Source organism: Hippoglossus stenolepis, chromosome 1, assembly GCF_022539355.2.
Source record: "Hippoglossus stenolepis isolate QCI-W04-F060 chromosome 1, HSTE1.2, whole genome shotgun sequence".
NCBI classification, from domain to species: domain Eukaryota; kingdom Metazoa; phylum Chordata; class Actinopteri; order Pleuronectiformes; family Pleuronectidae; genus Hippoglossus; species Hippoglossus stenolepis.
Window position 1 is genome coordinate 6,890,872 of NC_061483.1, and position 21,366 is coordinate 6,912,237.

A 21,366-nucleotide genomic window follows, 5' to 3' on the forward strand; every position below is an offset into this window, starting at 1 on the left:
TCACACTTCCTGATAAAAGATGTTTTCAGTTTATACTGAAGGAACATTTAACCATCACTTACTGACAGGAAGTAACAACTAAAGAGATATTATTGAAAATAAATCCCCAAAAAACTGCTGAAATGTGGAAATAATATAAATACATACGGAATAAAACAGTAAAAATGCTCGTGCGAATGTGAAATAATAATTGATTCGAGTTGTGCGAGAGCATTTCCTCCTTTCCTTTCATAAAGGATGGTCCAGTGTTTCCTAAAGGAGATAACATAGGAAACACTGAAGCTCCTTTCCTCATCATTAAGAGAACTCAAACAGCTCTCCTCATGGCTGCAGCTGAAATCCTTCCGGATCATTTCACTCGGTGAAGAACTTTGTTAACTAAAATAGACGATTCGACAGCAGCCAAAGAGCCGAAGTCGTCACACTCTCTTCTTCCATCCTGCTGCTTCTCACTTCTTTTCCTCTATTCTCTTCATTCTGTCCTCCTAATTAATTTCAATGTGCACTGGAACATCTGTACTCAGCTTCCCATGAGAACCTCGTCTGTGCGTGTCTGCGTCTAACTTCTCTCTCTGCACTCATGCCCACGCACACTTTTCAAAGACACCTCACACACACTCACTCATCTTACACACTTCACACAGGTAATAACGAATCATGACCCCTGTAATAAAAGGCACAGTGTGTCTGAAGTCGTCTGTCTGTTATTGATTTGACAGTGTGACTACGGAGTGAATCTTGGGAACATGAGTAAAAAGACGAGCTCTCATTGAAGCATCAAAGACGACTATTCAGAGACAGACTTCCAGTCACTGTGCTAAAAATAGCCCGTTGTCGTCTAGTAACTGTCTGAAGTTCTTAAATTCACTAAGTCTTTTATATTTTTGAAGGAATGCACTTGAATATAGTCTGTAAACTTTACCTTCTCCTGCCATCCGGCTGCTTCAGACACATTTCTTCCTCTGGTTCCACAGAGTCTTCAGATGGCGTCTCCCTCCAGCTGGGAAACTCCAAAGACTTTATCCTCAGCTTGGACATCAAGTTCATCTCCAACGGCAGCGTGTCCGTGATCCTGGAAACCACAGAGAAGGGCCCCCCCTTCACCATTCACTATGTGACCAACTCGCAGCTCATCGCCTTCAAAGATCACGAGATCACCTACGGAATCGGGCCGAGAACCGCCTGGAGCACTCTGACCCGGGACCTGCTCACCGACCTGAGGAAGGGCGTCGGCTTGTCCAACACCAAGGCTGTGAAGGCCACTAAGGTGGGTTCATGTCGGATGGTCCTGCTGAAGATAAAATATCTGTGTTCTAATGAATATGTAACTGGACTGGAGCAGAAACAAATAATCTCTCAGTAGAAAATGAATCAGTAATCACATGGATAAATTAGTAATCATTTAAAATCAGGAATCCCCTTGAAAGGGAGTTAACTGTCATTAAATTGAGATAATTAATCTATTCGGTTTTCAAGCAACAAAGTTAAACTTTGCTTTAATTGTGTCTGGTTTCCTTTCAGATCATGCCCAGACGGGTGGTGCGCTTAGTTCTACAAGGACGCGGCTTTGTCGACAACGTCACCATCTCCACCACTGCCCACATGGCCGCCTTCTTTGCTGCCAGCGACTGGCTGGTGCGCAACCAAGACGAACGAGGCGGGTGGCCCATCATGGTCACTCGCAAACTGGGCGAAGGCTTCCGGCCTCTGGAGCCCGGCTGGTACTCAGCCATGGCTCAGGGCCAGGCCATGTCCACCTTAGTGAGAGCCTACCTCCTCACAAAGGACCAGGTTTACCTCAACGCTGCCCTCAAGGCAGTCGGACCCTACAAGGTGCCTTCAGCGCAGCACGGGGTCAAAGCTGTGTTCATGAACAAGTACGACTGGTATGAGGAGTACCCCACCACGCCCAGCTCCTTTGTCCTGAACGGCTTCATCTACTCCCTGCTGGGACTCTACGACTTGACTGAGACAGCGGGAGAGAAGGTTGGCCGGGAGGCAGGGCAGCTGTTCAGCCGCGGCATGGAGTCGCTGAAGGCCATGCTGCCGCTCTATGACACGGGGTCGGGCAGCATCTATGACCTGCGTCACTTCATGTTGGGCACCGCGCCCAACCTGGCGCGGTGGGACTATCACACCACGCACATTAACCAGCTGCAGCTGCTGGCGTCCATAGACAATGCTCCCATCTTCAAAGATGTGGTCAAGCGCTGGAAAAACTACTTAAAAGGGATTCGCGCCAAGCACAACTAGGCAAAGTGTAATCCACAAATGTGGGGGGGTGTGTGTGTGTGTGTGTGTGTGTGTGTGTGTGTGTGTGTGTGTGTGTGTGTGTGTGTGTGTGTGTGTGTGTGTGTGTGTGTGTGTGTGTGTGTGTGTGTGTGTGTGTGTGTGTGTGTGTGTGTGTGTGTGTGAGAGAACTGGATTAGGAATGTGAGGTGGGTTCTCTCACATTGTGTGTCTGTGTGTGTGTTCCTGGTTGAGGTTCAACGTGTAACAGATGAGTTTAATCAGCTGCAGCTCACAACTCAAAAACGTTCTCATCTCTGCTGCAGGTTTTATATTTTCTGCCGACTGTAGCTCTCCTCCCCCTTTTCCTTCAGCGAGTGTTTGTAATTATGCACAGACCTTGTGTGTATGTGTGCGTGAGTTATATACACTATTAGAGAAAGATGAGACCCTTCAAATAGTTAAAACCGAATCACATTGAGGTCACAACGGTCTTCGATAAATCCACCACTACTTTTTTACCATTTCACCCCAGAGTTGCAAAGTTTATTGGAATAGATAAACTGTAAATAACAGAATATATGATAAATTATTGGGAGAATGTTGCCAAAAAAAAGAATATCAATATTTAATTATTTTGGATTTTAATTCTCAAATTCATCGTTTTTATTTCAGTTTTAAGTTTTTTGTCTTTAAGCTTTGAGGTGAGATGTATTTTCCCTTCATCCCTTCACAGGAAAGCTGACGAGTCAAATGCTTTACGCTTCCGAACCAGTAGCTCCCAGGTCTGTTCTGAAGCACTTTTCTCTATGATACACATAAAAAAGTGAGCTGAACTCCGTGTAAGTATTTGTGTTTTAATATAAACTCAACATCATGGACCATGTGTCTGATAAACCACCATATTTGATTTCAAAGGCTCGGCCGCCAGCTGCTCTCCCACTGTAGACTGTAAATATATGGACGACACATTTCCACCTACTGTCTAGAAATGAACCCAAAATATCCTGGATACAAATGCAGATCATTTTGTAACCAGAGTCTGTAGCAATCTGGGGATGGAGCTGCCCCATCATGAGTGTTCCTGTTACAATTCATGACATATAATGAATAATCTGAAATAATCATTTGTCCTAGTTGTCACCAGTGCTGAAGCCGCTGCAAAGCTTGTATCTACACGTGAAGTTTTAAGACAACACGCTGTTTGCCACCATCCTCAGCTGTAACCAAACCCCCACTAAAGTCTGGCTGGTCACAAAGAATCATTAATAATTCATGTGGCGTTGAGGAACACGACTAAAAGTAATTAGTTCTGCATCACTTTGAGTTCAGCTCAGTTTGTAAAGCATAAGTTTCCCGTCTCAGAGAACCAGGCTGTGAATCCCAACTCAGTCCAGTCAGCTGTGTGTGTGTGTGTCTGTGTGTGCGGTCGCAGCTGATCACAAATCACAGTGATTAATGAAAAAGAAAAAACGAGACTGAGAAATGAAGATTTGCTGATTAAAAGCCGCCCCGTTCTTCTCGTTTGCACGGTTTGGGTGAAGCTGGACGGTTCAGAGTCGGATATATTTAACTCCTTCGTGGGCGTGTTCCACCTTAAGAACCATCTTAGGTTTTATTATTCATAACTTCCTCAGAACTAATGGATTTGTTTTTATTCAAACAAGGAAGTTCAGATGGAGATGAGTCAGCAGTTTGGATGAATGGAGATCAATGTGCGTTACAAGACAAAATTCTAATGGAAAATCTGAGTAAGATCAGTTTTATTTTGAAGCTCCTTCACCCCATAAGAAATTTAGAGTTTTTCTCCCACATATGAAGAAGCAGCAGGAGATTTTCTGGGTCAGACACGTTCACAACAACAGGAAAAAGTCTGGAACCTTCAGACGACACAGGAGTCAGGATGTGACGTGTAAATTGTGGAAATCACATGTTTTTGTTTACAGCAAATCAGACGTTATCGCCCCAAAGCTTGTGCATCTCGTCTTTCCAAGTTTTCCAAATCTTCGTCTGCATCTTCTACGTGTCTTGTCATCCTGAGATATTTAAATTCTGCGTTCATTGCGCGGTAGAAGTCATCAGAGCGCCCGCTCGCTTGCTCTGAGTTTTCCTGGCGTTTCCCTGCTGCTGTTCAGTGCTTGTCTGAAAAGCAGCTTTCGAGTCATCTTCCTCTAAAGGTGAGCTGCAGGTGAAGCTAAGTGTAGACATCTGTGTTGTGTCTCAGAGCAGATGAAGAGGTGAGCAGCGGAGGCACAGCTGCATCTCACAGCCATGTCAGCTTTTAACGTTACAATCAACAAATCCAGGAGAAATGTAGCCGGAGGTGAATTCTTTATAAACACAAAGAGGCTCTCGTCTCTCTCCCTCTATCCCTCTCTCTCTGGGTGCATGAACTCAGTGTTTTTAATCTGAGCGCTGCCCTGCTGACCGCTGTTCGAGGAGGAACTGACTCGCCCAGACACCAACAATTCACCCGGCTAATAGGCTGGAGAGGCGGCCGGGCGGCGAGGTCGCTCGTCAGGGATGAGTCAGCATCCACCGGCATCACATTCACAAACAAAACAGAGTGGAGCCCTCGGCTTCAATGAGGCTTTCATCGATCTGCTTTAAAGATTATTAATGAGAAGCAGGAGAATGTGGCGCCGTCGTTTGTCTGAAAGTGGCGATGGGGAATTTTCTTTGGTCGTTTTCATAAAACCGGTGGAAAACACAATTTCCCACAGAGTCTGATTTCAGGTCGTCTTAGTGTGAGAAATGAAGGGAAAAGCTTGTGATTCATTCTGATGAAAAGAGTTGGTTCCTGACTTTAAAGGTGGCACATTATGCTTTTTTCAGTTTCTCTTTCCTCTTGTGTGTTTTATGGTTTTTGTGAATGTAAAAGTTCTGCAAAATTAAAAAGCCCAAAGTCTTTATCGGGAAAGGAAACCTTAAAGAGACAGGAGCTAAAATCAAGTGTTTCAGACAGAAGCTGAAAGGAGGAGCTGCAGAAACAGTTTGAGAACATTACAGCATTTAAACTTTTTCAAGTAATAACACAAATTCAAAATTATGAACCTGAATATGAGCAGAATATGTCTCTAAAACCTAATTCGGTAATTCACCATCTTATTTTGCCTGGAAACGCGTTTTATTCTCAAGATTAGATTTTTAATTTCCTCGCAGTGGCCCTAATGCTATTAAAGGTTCATATTGTGGATTCAAACAGTGATATTAATACTCAGTTCAAAAAAGCGAACAGATAAAAGTTTTATCCCAGAGAGGACGTGTGTGTGCACATTTTCATAATCTGCTGTTTTTGGTTTTGTTCATTTCGTGGTGGCGGTATTTTTTTCTTCCCATGAACACTTGCATTATTGATTCTTCTTTGTTTAAAGGGAACTGTCAGGAACTGATGTTTCCTCTGTTTTGGTTATACCAAAGTCATTGAATTAAGTACATTTGAATTTGTATATTTCTGTGCAAACTCATTTCCACTCAGTATTTAATGATGCGTCTCCTCGGAGAAGTCGTGGAGCGAGACACTGCCTTTTGAGACATGCTCGTTTTATCAAATGTAGGTTAAATAGATTATAGCAAAAACAACTTGCTTGTAAAACTCGCTCATGGTAAATGGGGGCTGTGTGCAACTAGAGATTAGCATTTAGTCAGCTACTGTTTAAAAGGGAAGTGAGCCAAGAGCTGCAAATTATCCTTTTGCTCATTTTTATATTTTAGGTGTTTTTTTTAAGTGTTTGTTTATTTGTTGATATCATTTGCATCCGATTTTTTTTCTAGACAAAAGCACAACTGCCGTGTATAATCACTTTATTTTTCTTTTCTTTTTTAGGACAATGTGCATCGCCTTCATTTAGAAAGCTGCTATGATTGTTCACTGTACAATGGAGATGAGGAATTCCTTTTCCTCGTTCTCAGTGGTATTTTTTTCCTGTCTTTCCACTATCCATTAAAAAGACGTCAACATATGGCCGCTGAGGTCACATGTGATTTATGCAATAAAATGTTTACTGGGGTCGTTACACCACAGGAGACCCAGAGCAGTTGTATAGACTTTGCAATCTAAGCACAATGTGCAGAAGCTACCGTTTTTTAGCCACAGGAAGAGAAGTGTTTATATACAGAGTAAATCTTTGTGCTATAAAAGTTGCTTTTTAAAAGGTGTAAAAAATAAAAGCATTTTTCTTAAAGTTCTGTGTGTCTTTCAGTGTTTTGAAGATTTTCAAACTATGAACCGTTATGAGACTCGTGTCTGTTCACATCCTTCCACTGATACATTCAGTTGAGTAGTCGATCAATAGAATATTCATCTGAAGATAATTAGAGAATCAATTATTGATCCGCTCCTCAGCTTTGAAGTTTTCCCGCTTTTCTTTAATTAAATGTCAAAAGTTGATTAAATTCTGTGTTTTGAGCTGCTGGTCGGACAAAGTCATGTGAAGACGTCAATAGAACGTTTTCTTCTTCTCAGGTCTGTGGCTCTACTGACGAATTCTTAACTTCAGATTCTATAGAAAAGGTTCCGTTCTAATCGTAGACTGTAAATAAAGATGAACGACGCATGTCTCCTTTCTCCCTCTATCTTGAAATGAACCTGCATACAAACACCTTGTTGCTCTGAAGACATCTGGAGCCAGCGTCTGCTCTGATTGGCTAATAGAGCTGCTTTAGTGACGTCCTCTTGATGGATGGGTCGACCTATCATGAGTCGTTTTTTTAAGCTTCAAATAACAAAAAAATTTAGAAAGATTTCCACTTGGACAAACGTGCTGACAACTATCTAACTAGGGAACGTTTTAGTTTAGTCTATGTCCCGTCCACTAAAGGGAAGGAGGCGGAGTTTGTGTCCTATTTTGTAGCCAGCCACCAGGGGGCAATGGAGACGCTCTGGCTTCACTTTTTGGGAGCTGACATGTCGTCCATCTTTATCTACGGTCTGTGGTTCTAACAAGTTCCTGGCTGATTGTTTTAATCTGAGTAAGGGTTCATTGCCAAGTAGGTTTACACGTACAAGGAATTTGCTGTGGTGTGTAAGTACAAACATACATAAAAAATATATAAATACAAAATATAAACCCTAGAACCAAGAAATAAGATATGTTCAATATGAATTTTAGATATTTACAATTTGATGTGTGAACAGAATGAGTTAAGTTGGTGAGGACATTAACACAGTCTCATGATTCCTGAAGCTCTCGTTCAGATCCCGGTCCGTTAATTAATCGGATGTTAAAAACATTCAGTTGATCGTCTCTCGTCTGTCGGTGGAGAAACACTTTGTTCTCGCTCAACGTCCTCGCTGAGAAACTTGCCAAGCAGAAAAACAATAGTGATTAATATTTAATCCTAATCAGGCTGTTCTGATACCTGAGAAAGACCGTCTCCTGCTGCCTTGCCTGCATCTTTCATTACCTTCTGGCATTTCTCCCTCACAGCTCCACACTCCACCCCACGCATCTCATTCCTCCTCTTCACCCGACGTTAATGATATTAGCGTCCCTCCTGACGGCGGGTCTGTCTCCCAGTCGTGTAATTAACCCGACATAAACCCAATAAGCTGCGACTCTCCGCAGCCTCTACGTCGGCCTCTCCTGCCTCCTCCGCTGGTCGTGATGACATTACAGTGAATCCTGGGTAATCTGGCGTCTGGAGGCTGCAGCCTTCATCCCGTCAATACATTTGCCCGCTTGATGAGATTAACACAACGATGAACCCGGCGTCGTCGGGTTTGTTTGTGTGTCGTCTGCGGCTCTCAGAGGAGAAAGTGGACCTGGAAGCATCCGGAAAGAAATTGAACTTAAAAAGTGCAGTTGGACAGTTCAGGTCCCAGAAGGTTCCCGAGGTTTCTGATCCTTTAACCTTGACAAGTTAATTTCTCCCAAGGTTTTAATCTCAAGTTTGATATTTTTTGGGGGGGGATATGATTTTTTTTCTTCTTTCTTGCTCTCTGGCAGCGAGGTAGAGATGAAGAAATCAATACCTCTCTCACATCTGTCCATTAAATAAACACCAAAGGCTTCAGCCAGCAGCCGCCTGGGTTTGCTGAGCACAACAGGGAAGTAAAGGGGAAACAGCGAGTCTTGCTCGTTTGAAACTTTGAAAAATACACGTTTTCGCTAGCCAGACGATTAATGGCTTTTGGCGGCTGGTTGCAAGACAAATTGTCGATTTTACACTTGTGGTATTTGTGCAGATTCCAGAAGCAAAATACAACCTGATCTATTCTCCGGCCCTGCACCAGGGGGCGATCAGCACGATTTGGCTTCAGTTCTTGGGAGCCGTCATGTCGTCCATATTCATAAGCAGCTCCCTGAGTCGTCTTCTTTCGAGCTTTTATTAAGTATTAAATAATCTTTCTCCTCGTTCTCGGCCGAATCATTTTCAAACTTCATTTCTTCTGTTTTCAAACTCAGCTCGATCTCATCCTCTCTGCTAAATGAACACCAGAGAAATGGTCGTTACGCTCAAATGAGAAATAAATCCACTGTCTCTTTTCCCAAACCTGGTATCGGTTGTGTTTTGTTCATTCATGAGCAGCTGACACAGTTCTTTACTTTTACGAGACAGGAAGGATAAAAAGTCTTCAGCAGAACAATCTCCAGCCGAGTCTGAGATGGTGATGATGATGCTGGAGGAGAAACGATGAGGAGACAGCGGCAGTGGGGGGGTGAGTAAAGAGGGAGAATGAGAGATGTGCTGGAGAGAAAACGAGCCTGTGGTTGGAGGAGGGAGCTCCGGAGTGAACCAAAGTCTGAAATCCCACAGAGAAAAAACAGGCGCCTGGAGTCGAACGATTATTAATAATTTATCCGTCGCACACATTTGGAGACACAAACTTCATCTCATCAGCCAAAACACCAGGGAGCCACCGACTCTGTGAGCAGCTGCAGAGTCGAACACCCATCTGTCAACATGGTAACATTATTATTATTAATATTATAATTAGTATTACTAGTTCATGTAAATAAAAAAATACATTGTTCGATGATTAATTCAAGGAAAATACAATAAAAATAAGATGTTTATTATTCATTATTATCCAATTATTATTATCATTACTGTTATTATCTAAAATGTGTCCGTGTAAAAGAATGAATTATTAATCTATGGAGCAATTCAATAAGATACATATCATGTTTACATCAGAAATATGATTGTGAACAGAAGTTTGTTCTTGTTTATGGTTACATAAACTCACTGAACACTTTATTAGGAACATCCAGAGACTGTGTATAAAAATGGATCCAATAGAATCCAGGTCTAGAAAGTGAAGCCAATGCGGAAGTCCCTTTAATACATATATATATATATATATAAATGGATTTAGGATTCAGTCCATGGACTATGGACTATATATATATATATATGTATCTCCACATTTACTTTTATTGGCACGTTCAATCCAGGTCAAGAATGTTCAAGAGAAATGAGAAGTGGGAGGAACATGCAAACTTCAAGAAGCATTTTGTGGATAAAACTGAAAGTACTTTATAAACTCTTAGATGATTTAATCTCTAACTGTGCTTCTTGTTTTGTAAACTCAGTGTTTTAAAGTCTGCTAAGTAATAATCACCAGTTAAAGTACAAAGTCTGATACTTCCCAAGTACAAGTTTTTTTCCACGTCTGCGTCCATGCAAATTAAATCACAACCCAAGTTAGATTAGAAAATAATTCATCGTAAGACTTGCGGCTCTTTTGGTCGACGGCAGTAAACAAAAAACAAAGTTCTCTCCCTATTAAAGAAAACAACATTTGCCTCAGCGCCACTGACTGAATGTTTAATGTGAGGAGCTGCTCAGTCGTTGTGCTGATGCCACACAAACACTGAGGAGGCTCATCTTGTCTGGGAGATGAAGAGAGAGAAAGAGGAGCTGAGTGTTTGGCCCGAAGCAAACTTGTTACTTTTTCTCATTAACAGTCGATATGAAGCGAGCGACGCTGCAGCTTTATGAAGAACCTGCAGTGATGCACTTTAATTCCCTGAGATGTTTCCACAACATGGAGCTGTGAGGTCTGCGGTGACCGATACATTCAATAAAACACGTTAGAATGAAATCTATTGAATCTCAGGTCAAAGTCTGGAGATCTTAGTGTCGTATTTTAAAACATTTCATGAAGACTGAACCTTTCAGTGGTTTTTATCTTCATCGTGAATCTTCATCATGAACCTGATCACAGCTTCTGTTTGGAAACACTGACACCCTGTGGACAGACTGGATGGTACAAGTGTCAGCATCAATATCAGTGGCTGCTGGATCACAAATAATTACATTTTTTACATCATATTCAGCTAAATGTGCACAAGTTGTCCATTCTTATTTTATAATTAGTATTTTATTGAGGATATATTGTAAAGAGAAGACACACGGCCGACGGCCACAAGCTGGAATCAAACCTTCTACGGGCAACAATGACTATTTTCTCAATGTATAATTGTATTTTCTTCACTTTTTTCAACATGTTCCTCGATTTCTCAGAGAATAATTCCTGAATCTTCATGAAATTAAATTGGGCATGTTTAGGTGACTGATAAATGTTCAATATGGTGCTGATCCAAATAAAAATCTGGATCACGTAAATGTATACTTGGTTTCGTAAGGGGACTGTTGAAACTCCACACCTCTAGTTTTTACTATATAGAGGGAATAGGTTTAAATGAGGTGCAGTCAGACCGTATGACTCATAATCAAACAGCAGCCGGTGGTGGAGATGCTGTGATGAATTTAGATTTTAAAACAAAGACACAAGAGCAAACCTCTCCTTCCAATCGCCCCTGGGGATCATTCAAGTATTTCTGATCTCTACTCTGCTTCAGCCACATGTTCTGCAACATTTGTTTGCATTCACCTGCACTGATTATAATCCCGTTTGTCCACATGTTGTTTTCTCAATCGGAAGCATGAGCTGAAGTGTGCCAGTCAGGTTTTGGTGTGTGAAAGCACACAGCTCTCACCTGACCCCACCCAACCGCACCCAGCTGTAACCCCACAATCCTGAAACCTTCAGCTGCCGAGGACAATGAAACTCTGGCTTTCATTCACATGCCAAAGAACGAGTGGTGAAAACAAGTTAAAGCAGGTTTAAATTAAACTTAAATTTCACACTAAGAAGCTGCGTCCATCTGTTTATCTGAGGAAATGCAGCCGGATGAGTCAGCACCTTCCCTTCAATCAAATCTTCAGACAAACTTTCATCATATTTCATTATAGCGGCTGCTGGCTGAAGCCATCATAGTTTTATTACTCTAATGGGAGGTTTTGCTTATATTTTAAATGATTGCATTTTTTTATTTATTCTTTTATGACTGTTTATTATTTATTTTTATGTTATTTGTATGTTATCTTACCGGTGTGTCTTTTATTTGTGAAGCACCTTCTAACTTTGTTTTCAGAAGTTCTCTATAAATAAAGACATTATTATTATTATTAGTAGTAGTAAGTAGTAGTCGTAGTAGTAGTAGTCGTAGTAGTATTGTTATTATTAATATTATCTGTTTCTCCCCACTCAGCAGAGTCGCCTGTGGTTTCTCTCTCTCTCTCTCTCTCTCTCTCTCTCTCTCTCTCTCTCTCTCTCTCTCTCTCACACTGATACTCCAACATTGAACTTTGTGGTTGTAACTTGACCTTGTTTTCTATCCTCCACCTCAGCACTTGTCTTTGTTTACACTGTTTCCACTAAAAAGTATTGATGACTCACATATTAACTCCACTTTAACTGACTGCATCTGCTGCTGGTTTATTATTGTTGTTGCTGTGCAGCTCTGCAGCTCTGCTCCCCTGAGAGGAAGCAGAGTGAGATCCCATGATGCTCGGCTGCATCGTGTGTGTGTCCGTCACAGTGAGCTGCTGTGGCTGCAGCGTACAACTCAACATGGTGGATCACTGAAAGAAAAGCTTTGACACAACTCAATCTCAGAGGTTAAAGGAATGTGAATAGAAGCCTCAGGATTAGGTATTTAAAGCCAGAATCATTTGGGTTTTCCATCAAACCTTCGAGTTAAAGCATTAACTTATCGTTTAAACTTAAGCCAGAATGACGTTTATTGGAGGTTACTGATTACTGTAGATTTACCGCAAGTCAGAAGAGCTCAAGAATCTTATCCTGTAAACCTTTTTTTTTCTGTGTAACATGTTTAATACATTTCCTACTTTGTATTTCCTAATTCTGGCAGTGAGATGTGTTTACTTTCATTGCTCCAGAGTTTGAACAAGATAAGCTCGGCCGTCTCCGCTGGGTGTGACGGCTGCCGTCGGTCTGAGGGCAGATGTGAGTTTAACAAGAAGACGAGCGAGAAAAGTGGCACGCGAGGAACTCTGTTGACTTTTGTGACAGAGCAATTCAAACCCTCCATTCACGGAGTCATGCAGCCTTATCAGGAGCGGCTGAAACTCAGAAGGCACTTGTTGATGAGTTCAGAGCTGAGCTGAGCTGCGCATCTCATCTGCTGCAATTTCTTTGAGTTTCTAGAAAGAAAATGGAAAATGGCTGAAACATCAACCTCACCATAACAACAGTAAAGTCATTCACAGCTGTTTATTTTGCCACTGAAGTGAGGATTTTCCCTGAAACCTGCTCCACAGGCTCGTCTGTCATCACTTGTTATCGTGACGTGAACACAATTACAAACACGAGACTTTTGTTTTTGAAACAACTGTTTTATTCTTATGCTAAAAGGCTGTGATTATAGACGTAAAGACGTTAAACACTGACCTTGTCAGGCCCAGTAGATCATGGGGACTAAAGCCTAAAGTCTGAATGAGGCAAAACACCATTTCTGAATGTATCGCAAGTCCTAGTATGGATAGGTGCGCAAACCTGTATGTGTGTGTGTGTCCAGGTATTACTCATGTTGTGGGGACCTACAGTATATCTCTGTATCACATTATGGGGACTTCTCTTCCTTATGGAGACAAAAAGTCCCCATAACATAAATCATTCAATTTTAAGATGAAGACATGTTTTCAGGTTAGGTTTAGCTTTGGGTTAATGTTAAGGTTAAGGTTTAGAGTTAGGCAAGTAGTTAACATGGTTAAGGTTAGAGTAGGTCTCCAGGGAATTACAGTAATGTCCTCTGAAGTCATAGAGACACGATGCTGTGTGTGTGTGTGTGTGTGTGTGTGTGTGTGTGTGTATGCGTGTGTGCGCGCGTGTGTGTGAGCATACACCTGTGAGCACACACGCCACACACACACCTCCACAGAGACACAGCAGGAGGACGAGGAGGAGGCGGAGGTGTGGCTCAGTTCTCAGGTATACTGGATATTCTCGCTGGGTTTGAAGAAGGAGGGGATGGAGGGGAGGAACCTGGAGGACGGCATGGCAACACACAAACCGTATAAAGACGGTGACGCACCCTCAGTTCAGATCAACTCTCAGACCTCAGCAGCAGCAGCAGCAGCAGCAGCAGCAGCAGCAGCAGCCACACAATCATGCTCAGCCTCATTAGATTACCACGAGTCTTCACCATCAACCAAGTACCCAAAGTAAGTTCCTCTTCACTGTATCTCTACTGGACAGGTAGGATGCTTCACACTGAGCTGCAGTCACCACACACAATAAACATTAACCACTGCTCACCTGTGTGGTAGAAAGTGATGTGATGTGAAGTATGTGAGAAGGATCCACTTCTGATGTGAGATGAAATCATTGTTTCTGTCAAGCCTCAAGTTGCTTCGGACAAAATCTGCTCATTTAAAGTCATGAAGAGAAAAACTCTTAAATCACAGCCTCCTATTCGTTTTAACTTCTTAATACAAATATCACTGTGTCATGTCCGTCACCTTTCAGACCTTCAGATTATCAGGCTAATTAATAAATAATGCAATTCATTAATCTGTATAAATATTCAACGCAGATAAAAATGTATATTTGTTCAGCTTTTGATTCCTATTATTACAAATTGATTTGTTCTTATTTTATCTTTATCATTATTATTTGTGTTACTACAGAGTTTCCTCTGCTAAGGTTTTTTTCCACCGTGTCACCTGTATAACCGGTGTGACGATAAACATTTCGTGAATCTTGAAGTTTGGTATGAACATGAGCAGAGAGCAGTTCAAATATAAACCGGTTTGTTCTCAATTATTAATTAATTATTCAACATGAAACTTTTTTAAGAAGCATAACAAGGTGAAAGCTTCATTTCAAGAAAACTATTTAAAAAACTCAAGATCAAGTTGTGTGACATCGTAGGTTTTCTTCGGATCCTAAACTGTGATATTTAGGTTTTTACTTTAAACATGTAACTCTTGTTTCACTGATAATTTCCTCCTCCTCCTGTCTTCTGTATTATTTTATACTTTGTTTAAAATACATTTTAGAAATTTCTCATGACTGCATCAAACTTAAAAGGGGAAGCAAAGTTTCTAAAGGTTATCAAACTAACTCCAGACTAACTGAGGTATTTCTTTTTTTGAGGTTTTCCATGAGCACAGCATCATCTCCGGGTACCGACACCCCCGCAGCTCAGCCACTGACTGCATTCTGAGCCTGTTCCAGCTGACCAATGAGACGCTTAACATCTGGACACACTTTTTACCCACATGGTAAAACACACTCATGTTATTTTTCCTGCAAAGCATCACAGATATCAACATAATAGATTCAGAAACATATTTGGGAAAATGTATTTATTCTCGAGAGGCAACAAGTGGATCTCATCTCATCTCATCCAACACAATAATGCAGAATAGTTTGTAACTAGGTCAATATTGTGGTTTTAGATTTCATCACATCAAACCTGCGATTTTCAAAATTCTCCCCAGTCGTATACTTCTGACCTTCACAACAGTCAGGCAGTGGAAGAGGAATCGTGCACTGCTTGTAAAGGATGTAACATGTAGACACAAATCTAAATTTCTTTTATATCGATCCATCATGTGGTTTTACAATCTTACATGTTACTAAACATATCTTACGTATCAGAGAAGTCACATGTTCTTCTCTCTGAACACCATGAAAGAGATAAGAGTCAGCCACTCCCTGCGTTCTTTCTCCATCACACAAAGAAGAATTTACACCCGAATGAGCACAAACTCGAACAGAATTTATAGACAATCTGCAAAAAAAAAAAGTTAATTCAAATGTGAAAATTCACAGCGAGTGAGTGGACGTGTTAGTGAAGTTTCCAACACACGATGGAGCCATAACAAAGACAAAACAAAAATAATACAAATATCTCTGGATGAAAGAGGAGTCGTACACGTAGAAGATGTTGTCAAAGATGTCAAACTTGGAAAGACAACAAGAGAGTTGATGTGCTGTAAAGAACACGTGACACCTGCAGCAGAATCAATACGTCATGTCCAGCCGCCTGCTGCTCTATCCAGGCTTCACCCCCTCACCTGAGTGTTACGGACATTTTCCTCTTGTTGTGAACGCATCTGACCCGGGCAATCTCAGGCTGCGTTTTTCACATATGAAAGTCTGGAAAATGTCCTGACCTAAAGAGAATAAATTATCAAACTGTTCCCATGTAGCTTCAAAAGACGCAGCAGCTGGTTGCCTCATTTCTCAGCAGCTGCTGAGTAAAGAGATTTGGTGAGTTGAGGTGCAGACGAGCTGTGAAGACGAGAAAGAGGAAAAGAAAGCCAAAGAGTGATAGATGCAAAGTGGGAGACAGAAGGAGGATGAGAATGAGGAATACGCCCCACAGCCATCTACTGTACATCTCTACACCATATGTTCATTTTAACACCATGCAGGCAACACTGTGGCTGCTCAGGTTCCTCCAGACATCAGTGTTTGACAAACACAACGTTACTCATGTGTGTGTGTGTTTCTACAGAGGTTCCTTCACCTACGAGCCATGCTGTGTGTGTGTGTGTGTGTGTGTGTGTGTGTGTGTGTGTGTGTGTGTGTGTGTGTGTGTGTGTGTGTTGCATATATATATATATGCATGTACCAAGGGAACATGGATGTTTGTGTCAGGGGGCCTTGGACCTGCAGGCCAGACGCTAATGAGCAGATCCGTGCTCAAGGTTTTCATATGAGTTGCCACAATTAGTTAAGTGCTCAGTGACGGGGAAAAGCACAAATAATGTTGATTTGTTAATGAGGTGCACTGAGACGTGGAAGCAGTGGCTGTGATACACAAAGCAAACTACCGGCTCCTGATAAGATTAAGCTTTTTGTGCAGAGCTGTTGTGAAACGGCTGCAGGCAAAATACATGATACTTCATAAAGAACATCGTGGTTTTTCAAACATTGACACATGACCAACAGGTTTTAAACAGTTACAATTAGGTTGTTGTTTAACGTTGAAGTCTGCTGGAGAAGAAACAGGAGGTTTTTCTACATTTCTGATCTTTTGTTGCTTTGCTCGTTATGAAATGTTCCCTCTATTTTTACCTTTGACTCTCAGCAAGAAATGCTTTAAATTTTTAAACCAGTTTGTTTTGGTTGGTGTGATAGATCATTCACAGCATTGCTGAGTGTCAGATTTTCAGATGGCAATAGAGATAAGAGGAAGTTAGCTTAGCGTAGCATAAAGAGTCTAGGTGGAAATACAGCACGGCTCTCTCCACATATAAAAAACACAAATATGTCCCTGTGGTTGTAACCCTCCGCCAACAGGTGCAGTTTCCGTACACATACATTTATTTATCCAGACTCATATGATTGTAACTTTGACCTTTGACCTGCATGCAAAGCTAATCAATCTGTGAGTCTAAGTGATCATTTGTGAAAGTCTTTTCTGGAGGTGTTGTCAACGTATCGCATTCACGATAAAATCTCATGAGTTCACCCTCAAGTCCAACTGAACATTTGTAACAAATTTAGAAGAAGTTCCCTCAAAGTGTTTTTGAGATATCGTGTTTGCAGGAATGAGCCTGAAAACATGATGCCTCAGTGCCAGCGACGGCCCCTACATGAGCCTTTACACCCACAGTAACACTTTGGGTTTATTTGATCCTTCAACAAACTGATATGTAAAATTGAAAGGTTACAGGAAGTAACTTGATGTAACTGTTCCTCTGAGCTGAAGTCTGGAGGGAAAAGTCTGTTTACACTGTTCTTACACCCACACGTGGTGTACGATGAACAATCAAGTCCAGCTCCTCCTTTATTAGCTCGTACAAATATTCCAGCGAACCTACCAAAGATACAGACAGTATGTTGCAATGTGTCATAATTATTAATTTTGCACACTTAATTCTTCTGGCAGGTACTTCCTGTGGAAGCTAGTGACGGTGGTCCTGATGCAGACGGCGTGGCAGGACTCCTTCACTTGGCCTCTGGTCATCTTCCTGATCTCATGCTGCATTTATCCGCTGGCGTCCAGCTGTGCTCACACCTTCAGCAGCATGTCAGCGCGGGCTCGCCACATCTGCTTCTTCTTCGACTACGCTGCCCTCAGTTTCTACAGCCTGGGTGAGCGCACGTGATTCAGTGACAGTGGTTGATGAGAACTCAGTGTGAGAAATGGCCTTAAAAGGTCATCGTGCACTGAGCGCTTGATACTGAACTGACGTCAGTAAATTAACAAATTATATTCAGTGACTAGTGGCAGATTTGATCAATCAGGGGCCATGAAGGGGCCAATTACTTGTCCAAGTGCACACTTCAGTCCTATTTAACTGTTCGCTCTATAGTTTTGAGCAAAGTTTTACTGGTGTTCTGCTGCTGCTGCAGGTTCAGCGACCATCTACTCAGCTTGTGTTTTCCCGGACAAGTGGGTGAACGGCCTCTTCCATCAGTGCTACCTCCCCATCGCTGTGCTCAACACGCTCCTCTGCACCGGCCTGGCCTGCTTCTCCAGGTATGGTGACGAGATTTTACACAGCTAACGCTAGCACCGTTTCCTGTCTTAGCACTATGATCTCCTCATGCATGCATTCACTCATTCATATGTTCTTGTGCATTTCATTTTCTGTTGATTCCTGTTGATCTTTTGAAAAACCGATAAAGTATTTTTACAACACCGACCACAAATCACGATTCTAATTCCTTATCCTGGTCAAACACTGCTCTTTTTATAGAAATAGAAAATAATGGAGGGAAACATTTCCATTATATAACAATGATAAATACAATTGAAATTAAAGCTTCAAATTTTTGATTAACATACTTTTTTGTTTACGCTTTTCTTTCCAAATCAGTACAGTTCCGTGTCACCTCTTGCATGTATCACGTTGTTGCCACTGTTTTCTTCTTCATGCACCTGATTAATGTTGTTCTTCTTTCACTCTCCCCCCTGCTAAGGCTTGGTTTACCATTTCTACAGTATAATCACGACACCATAAAGAGGTAAAGACCAATGTACCTGCTCTGCCTGTCTCTTGTGCCTGAAATGATCATAGTGACTGTTGTCACTGCAATGTGTGTGATTGAGTCGTTTGAATTCTTTACATGTGTTCATTCCTCAGACGTTATTGACTGGGATTTCAAAAGCACAATTGAGCAACAGACTATTATTATTAACAATGGGTGTTGCCTCACCGTGACTATAGTGACCAACCCTAAACAGTGATTGCCCCCGAGTGTACAGTGGTTTCAGCCGGGCAGGTTAGACAACAATGTAAACATGTGCTCAGAAAAATACGTTTACATAATCTACCACATGGAATATTTAAAATATTTAAAATGTTTATATATTCCTCATCTTTCTAACCAATCAGCACAGATCTGCAGTACATAAAGATGGTTATGGATGACATAACATTTAAACTGCACCCATGTGTATCACTATATTTCTATATTCTGGTACTGAATTAATGAATTCCTGTATTGGGGGCATTACCATTGGCTGTTTCTACACAGCTCCCTCTACAGATATATATAACATAGTTTCACCCTGAGGATTATTTCATGAGTGTATGCAGGATTTATTTCTCATTACTGAAAATATGTTTTTTTAATTCCAGATTCCCAGAGTTTTGGAGTCCAAAGTTCAACAAAAGCCTTCGTGTGGTTGCCTTTGCCTACCCCTACCTGTTCGTCCACATTCCTCTGTTCTACAGGGTACGGCCACGTCTGTGCACTTCACTCATCATGTGTCCTCACAAGACAAGTGGGAAGATTATAGTGACTCACCCTATTTTGTGGCATCACTCTGTTAAATGTGTGTGTGCTGCGTTCACAGGTGTTCCTGTGTGTAGGAGACGGATGCACAGACAACGACACCAACTACCTCCACTACAACCACATCACCCTGGCCTTCCTCACAGGCTTCCTGTTTGCCACACATTTACCTGAGCGCCTGGCACCGGGCAGCTTCGACTACATCGGTATGACTGAGTAGTTATTGTTGGCATATGTTTGTCTTGTCTGCACAGAGAACCCACAGGAAAACACAAAAAACACACACACAAAGAAAAGAAACACCAATAAAAACCAAGTGCAAGTTAAATATCTCGGTGTGAAGTCATAGATCCAGGTGAGGTAGATTATCAACATGTAAATACCATGTGAATAACTTTTTGGCAACAAGTTTCATATCCACTTCTCTATTGCCTCCAAGTGGCCAAAAAGTATATCTACCTTTGTACCAGGCTTGTTTTTCAGTCGTGGAGACAATTTCTCAACCTGGTCAATTATTGAACAAAATGATGTCATACAATATATAATATAAGAACACAAAATACGTGAAAGAAGGTACGAGAGGTTCTCAAAACCATTTCAGCAGATAACGGAGAAACAGGGATCAGGCCAAGTCAAAGATTGATGAAATATGACAAAATCATGTAGCTCACTTTGAATGAAATGTGCAATTTAAACTTGCAACATTTTTAAATAGAAGAATGACACAACTTAAAAGAAAAGTTTGCCTTAATGATGTGAATCTATGTTTACCTGTAACATTGGAGGAGTTTAGTGATCAAAAGGTTTTCATCAGAAAGAAGTCGATTTTACAGCTCTGTCAAATTTCTATTTCTCCCACTTTTTTATGACAAAACAAACAATATAATTCACTTCAGATCTTTGAACAGTTCAAGTCAATTCAGAGATTTTGTCGAACACTGGAGTTAGAATGATAAAAGTTAAACGTTGTAGAATTCTGCTAATAGATAACCAGCTCTCTGTGTTTGCATTCTTTCAGCTGCAATGTGAATTCTTTGCTCTGTGCTAAAAGCTTGAACTTCCTTCTTCTCACTGTGACGTCTCTGTTCTCAAACACGACTCGACTCCTCTCTTTGCAGGTCACAGCCATCAGCTCTTCCACGTGTGCGGTATCCTCGGCACCCACTTCCAGATGAAGGCCGTTGAACAGGACATGGCGACACGACGGCCTTGGCTCCTCGATCACTCCATCCCCATCACATTTTCCAACTCACTGGGTGTGGCGCTGCTTTGTGTGCTTCTGAATTTGATTATCATCGGCCTCTACAGTCTCCCGCTCCTCACTGCACCAGTCTGCCAAGCAGAGAGATATGGTAAAAGTTTAAATAAAGCCCCGCCCAAGGAATGCGCCTGCAGCTGAACCCCCAGCTTCATGAGCCATCGCTCTGGGATCCCAGCTGTTCACGAGACACATGTGAAAAGAGTGCATTGTGGGTGATTTAAAAACTCTGTGAGGACGACTCCAGAACCAAGAGGAGCTGAATGTTGAAGTTGATGAAGGATTGCAGTCTGCACTAAACTTATCGGGATGTTTGACCGTCAGACATCATGTGGAGAGTAAACTGAAACTAAAAGCATCAGTTGCACAAATATGTTATTTAAATTTGACAAAGATAATTGTTACCATAATATGTGTTTCTCAGGAAACTTAACACAATTATGATTTATAGTGCTTGTGCTTGTGCTATAAGGAAGTGTGACAGAAACATGTCAAGACAAATGAGGCAGTTATGATAGAAGAAGATGTATTTTTTGCTTTGAGTTGCCTGTAAAGTAACAAAATTGAAAGTGTTGTTACTAATTATGTAAGAAATGTTAAACAGAAGGAACAACAAGAAGAACATTTTCCCGTTGCTTTGCAAAGTTGAAAGTATTTAAGTACAATGTTATTTATTATGGTGTTTTCAAATAAACTTGAAACCAAACTGACTCTGCATCATGTTGAAGAGGAGTCTGCTTCCTAACCTCACAGTTGATGTTGATGAAGTTCAGTTGGACTCTTTAATGAACTGATCAGAATTTGAAGGTCAAAGGTCAAGTTCACTTTATCTGAGGAACGCCTCAAGAGATCCTTGAAAATG

The 21,366-nt window shown here is 41.4% G+C and overlaps 2 protein-coding genes across 3 annotated transcripts in view; both read left to right on the forward strand.

Annotated features, from left to right (window-relative positions):
- glceb (glucuronic acid epimerase b) overlaps positions 1 to 6,413 on the forward strand; it is a 43,499-nt gene extending 37,086 nt beyond the window's left edge. For both annotated transcript variants that reach the window (XM_035156123.2, XM_047339945.1), the window contains 2 exons: positions 975 to 1,267; positions 1,522 to 6,413. In XM_035156123.2, the coding sequence (XP_035012014.2) occupies positions 975 to 1,267; positions 1,522 to 2,253 (1,025 nt within the window). In that variant the 3' untranslated portion in view covers positions 2,254 to 6,413. The remainder of the gene's footprint in view (positions 1 to 974; positions 1,268 to 1,521) is intronic.
- A 7,188-nt stretch (positions 6,414 to 13,601) lies between these two features.
- paqr5b (progestin and adipoQ receptor family member Vb) lies at positions 13,602 to 21,210 on the forward strand. Its single transcript, XM_035161692.2, has 8 exons — positions 13,602 to 13,707; positions 14,642 to 14,769; positions 17,391 to 17,596; positions 17,858 to 17,984; positions 18,428 to 18,472; positions 19,090 to 19,186; positions 19,308 to 19,452; positions 20,365 to 21,210. The coding sequence occupies exons 1-8, from the start codon at positions 13,654 to 13,656 to the stop codon at positions 20,643 to 20,645; spliced, it is 1,083 nt and encodes a 360-aa protein (XP_035017583.2). The 5' UTR covers positions 13,602 to 13,653; the 3' UTR covers positions 20,646 to 21,210.
- Positions 21,211 to 21,366: the final 156 nt, after the last annotated feature.

Excerpts from the sequence above, each read along its gene's own strand:
- paqr5b (XM_035161692.2), top strand. The coding sequence starts at position 13,654 with ATGCTCAGCCTCATTAGATTACCACGAGTCTTCACCATCAACCAAGTA. Across the intron at positions 18,473-19,089 it reads AATCACGACACCATAAAGAG|ATTCCCAGAGTTTTGGAGTC; the intron begins GTAAAGACCAAT and ends TTTTAATTCCAG. Across the intron at positions 19,187-19,307 it reads ACATTCCTCTGTTCTACAGG|GTGTTCCTGTGTGTAGGAGA; the intron begins GTACGGCCACGT and ends CTGCGTTCACAG.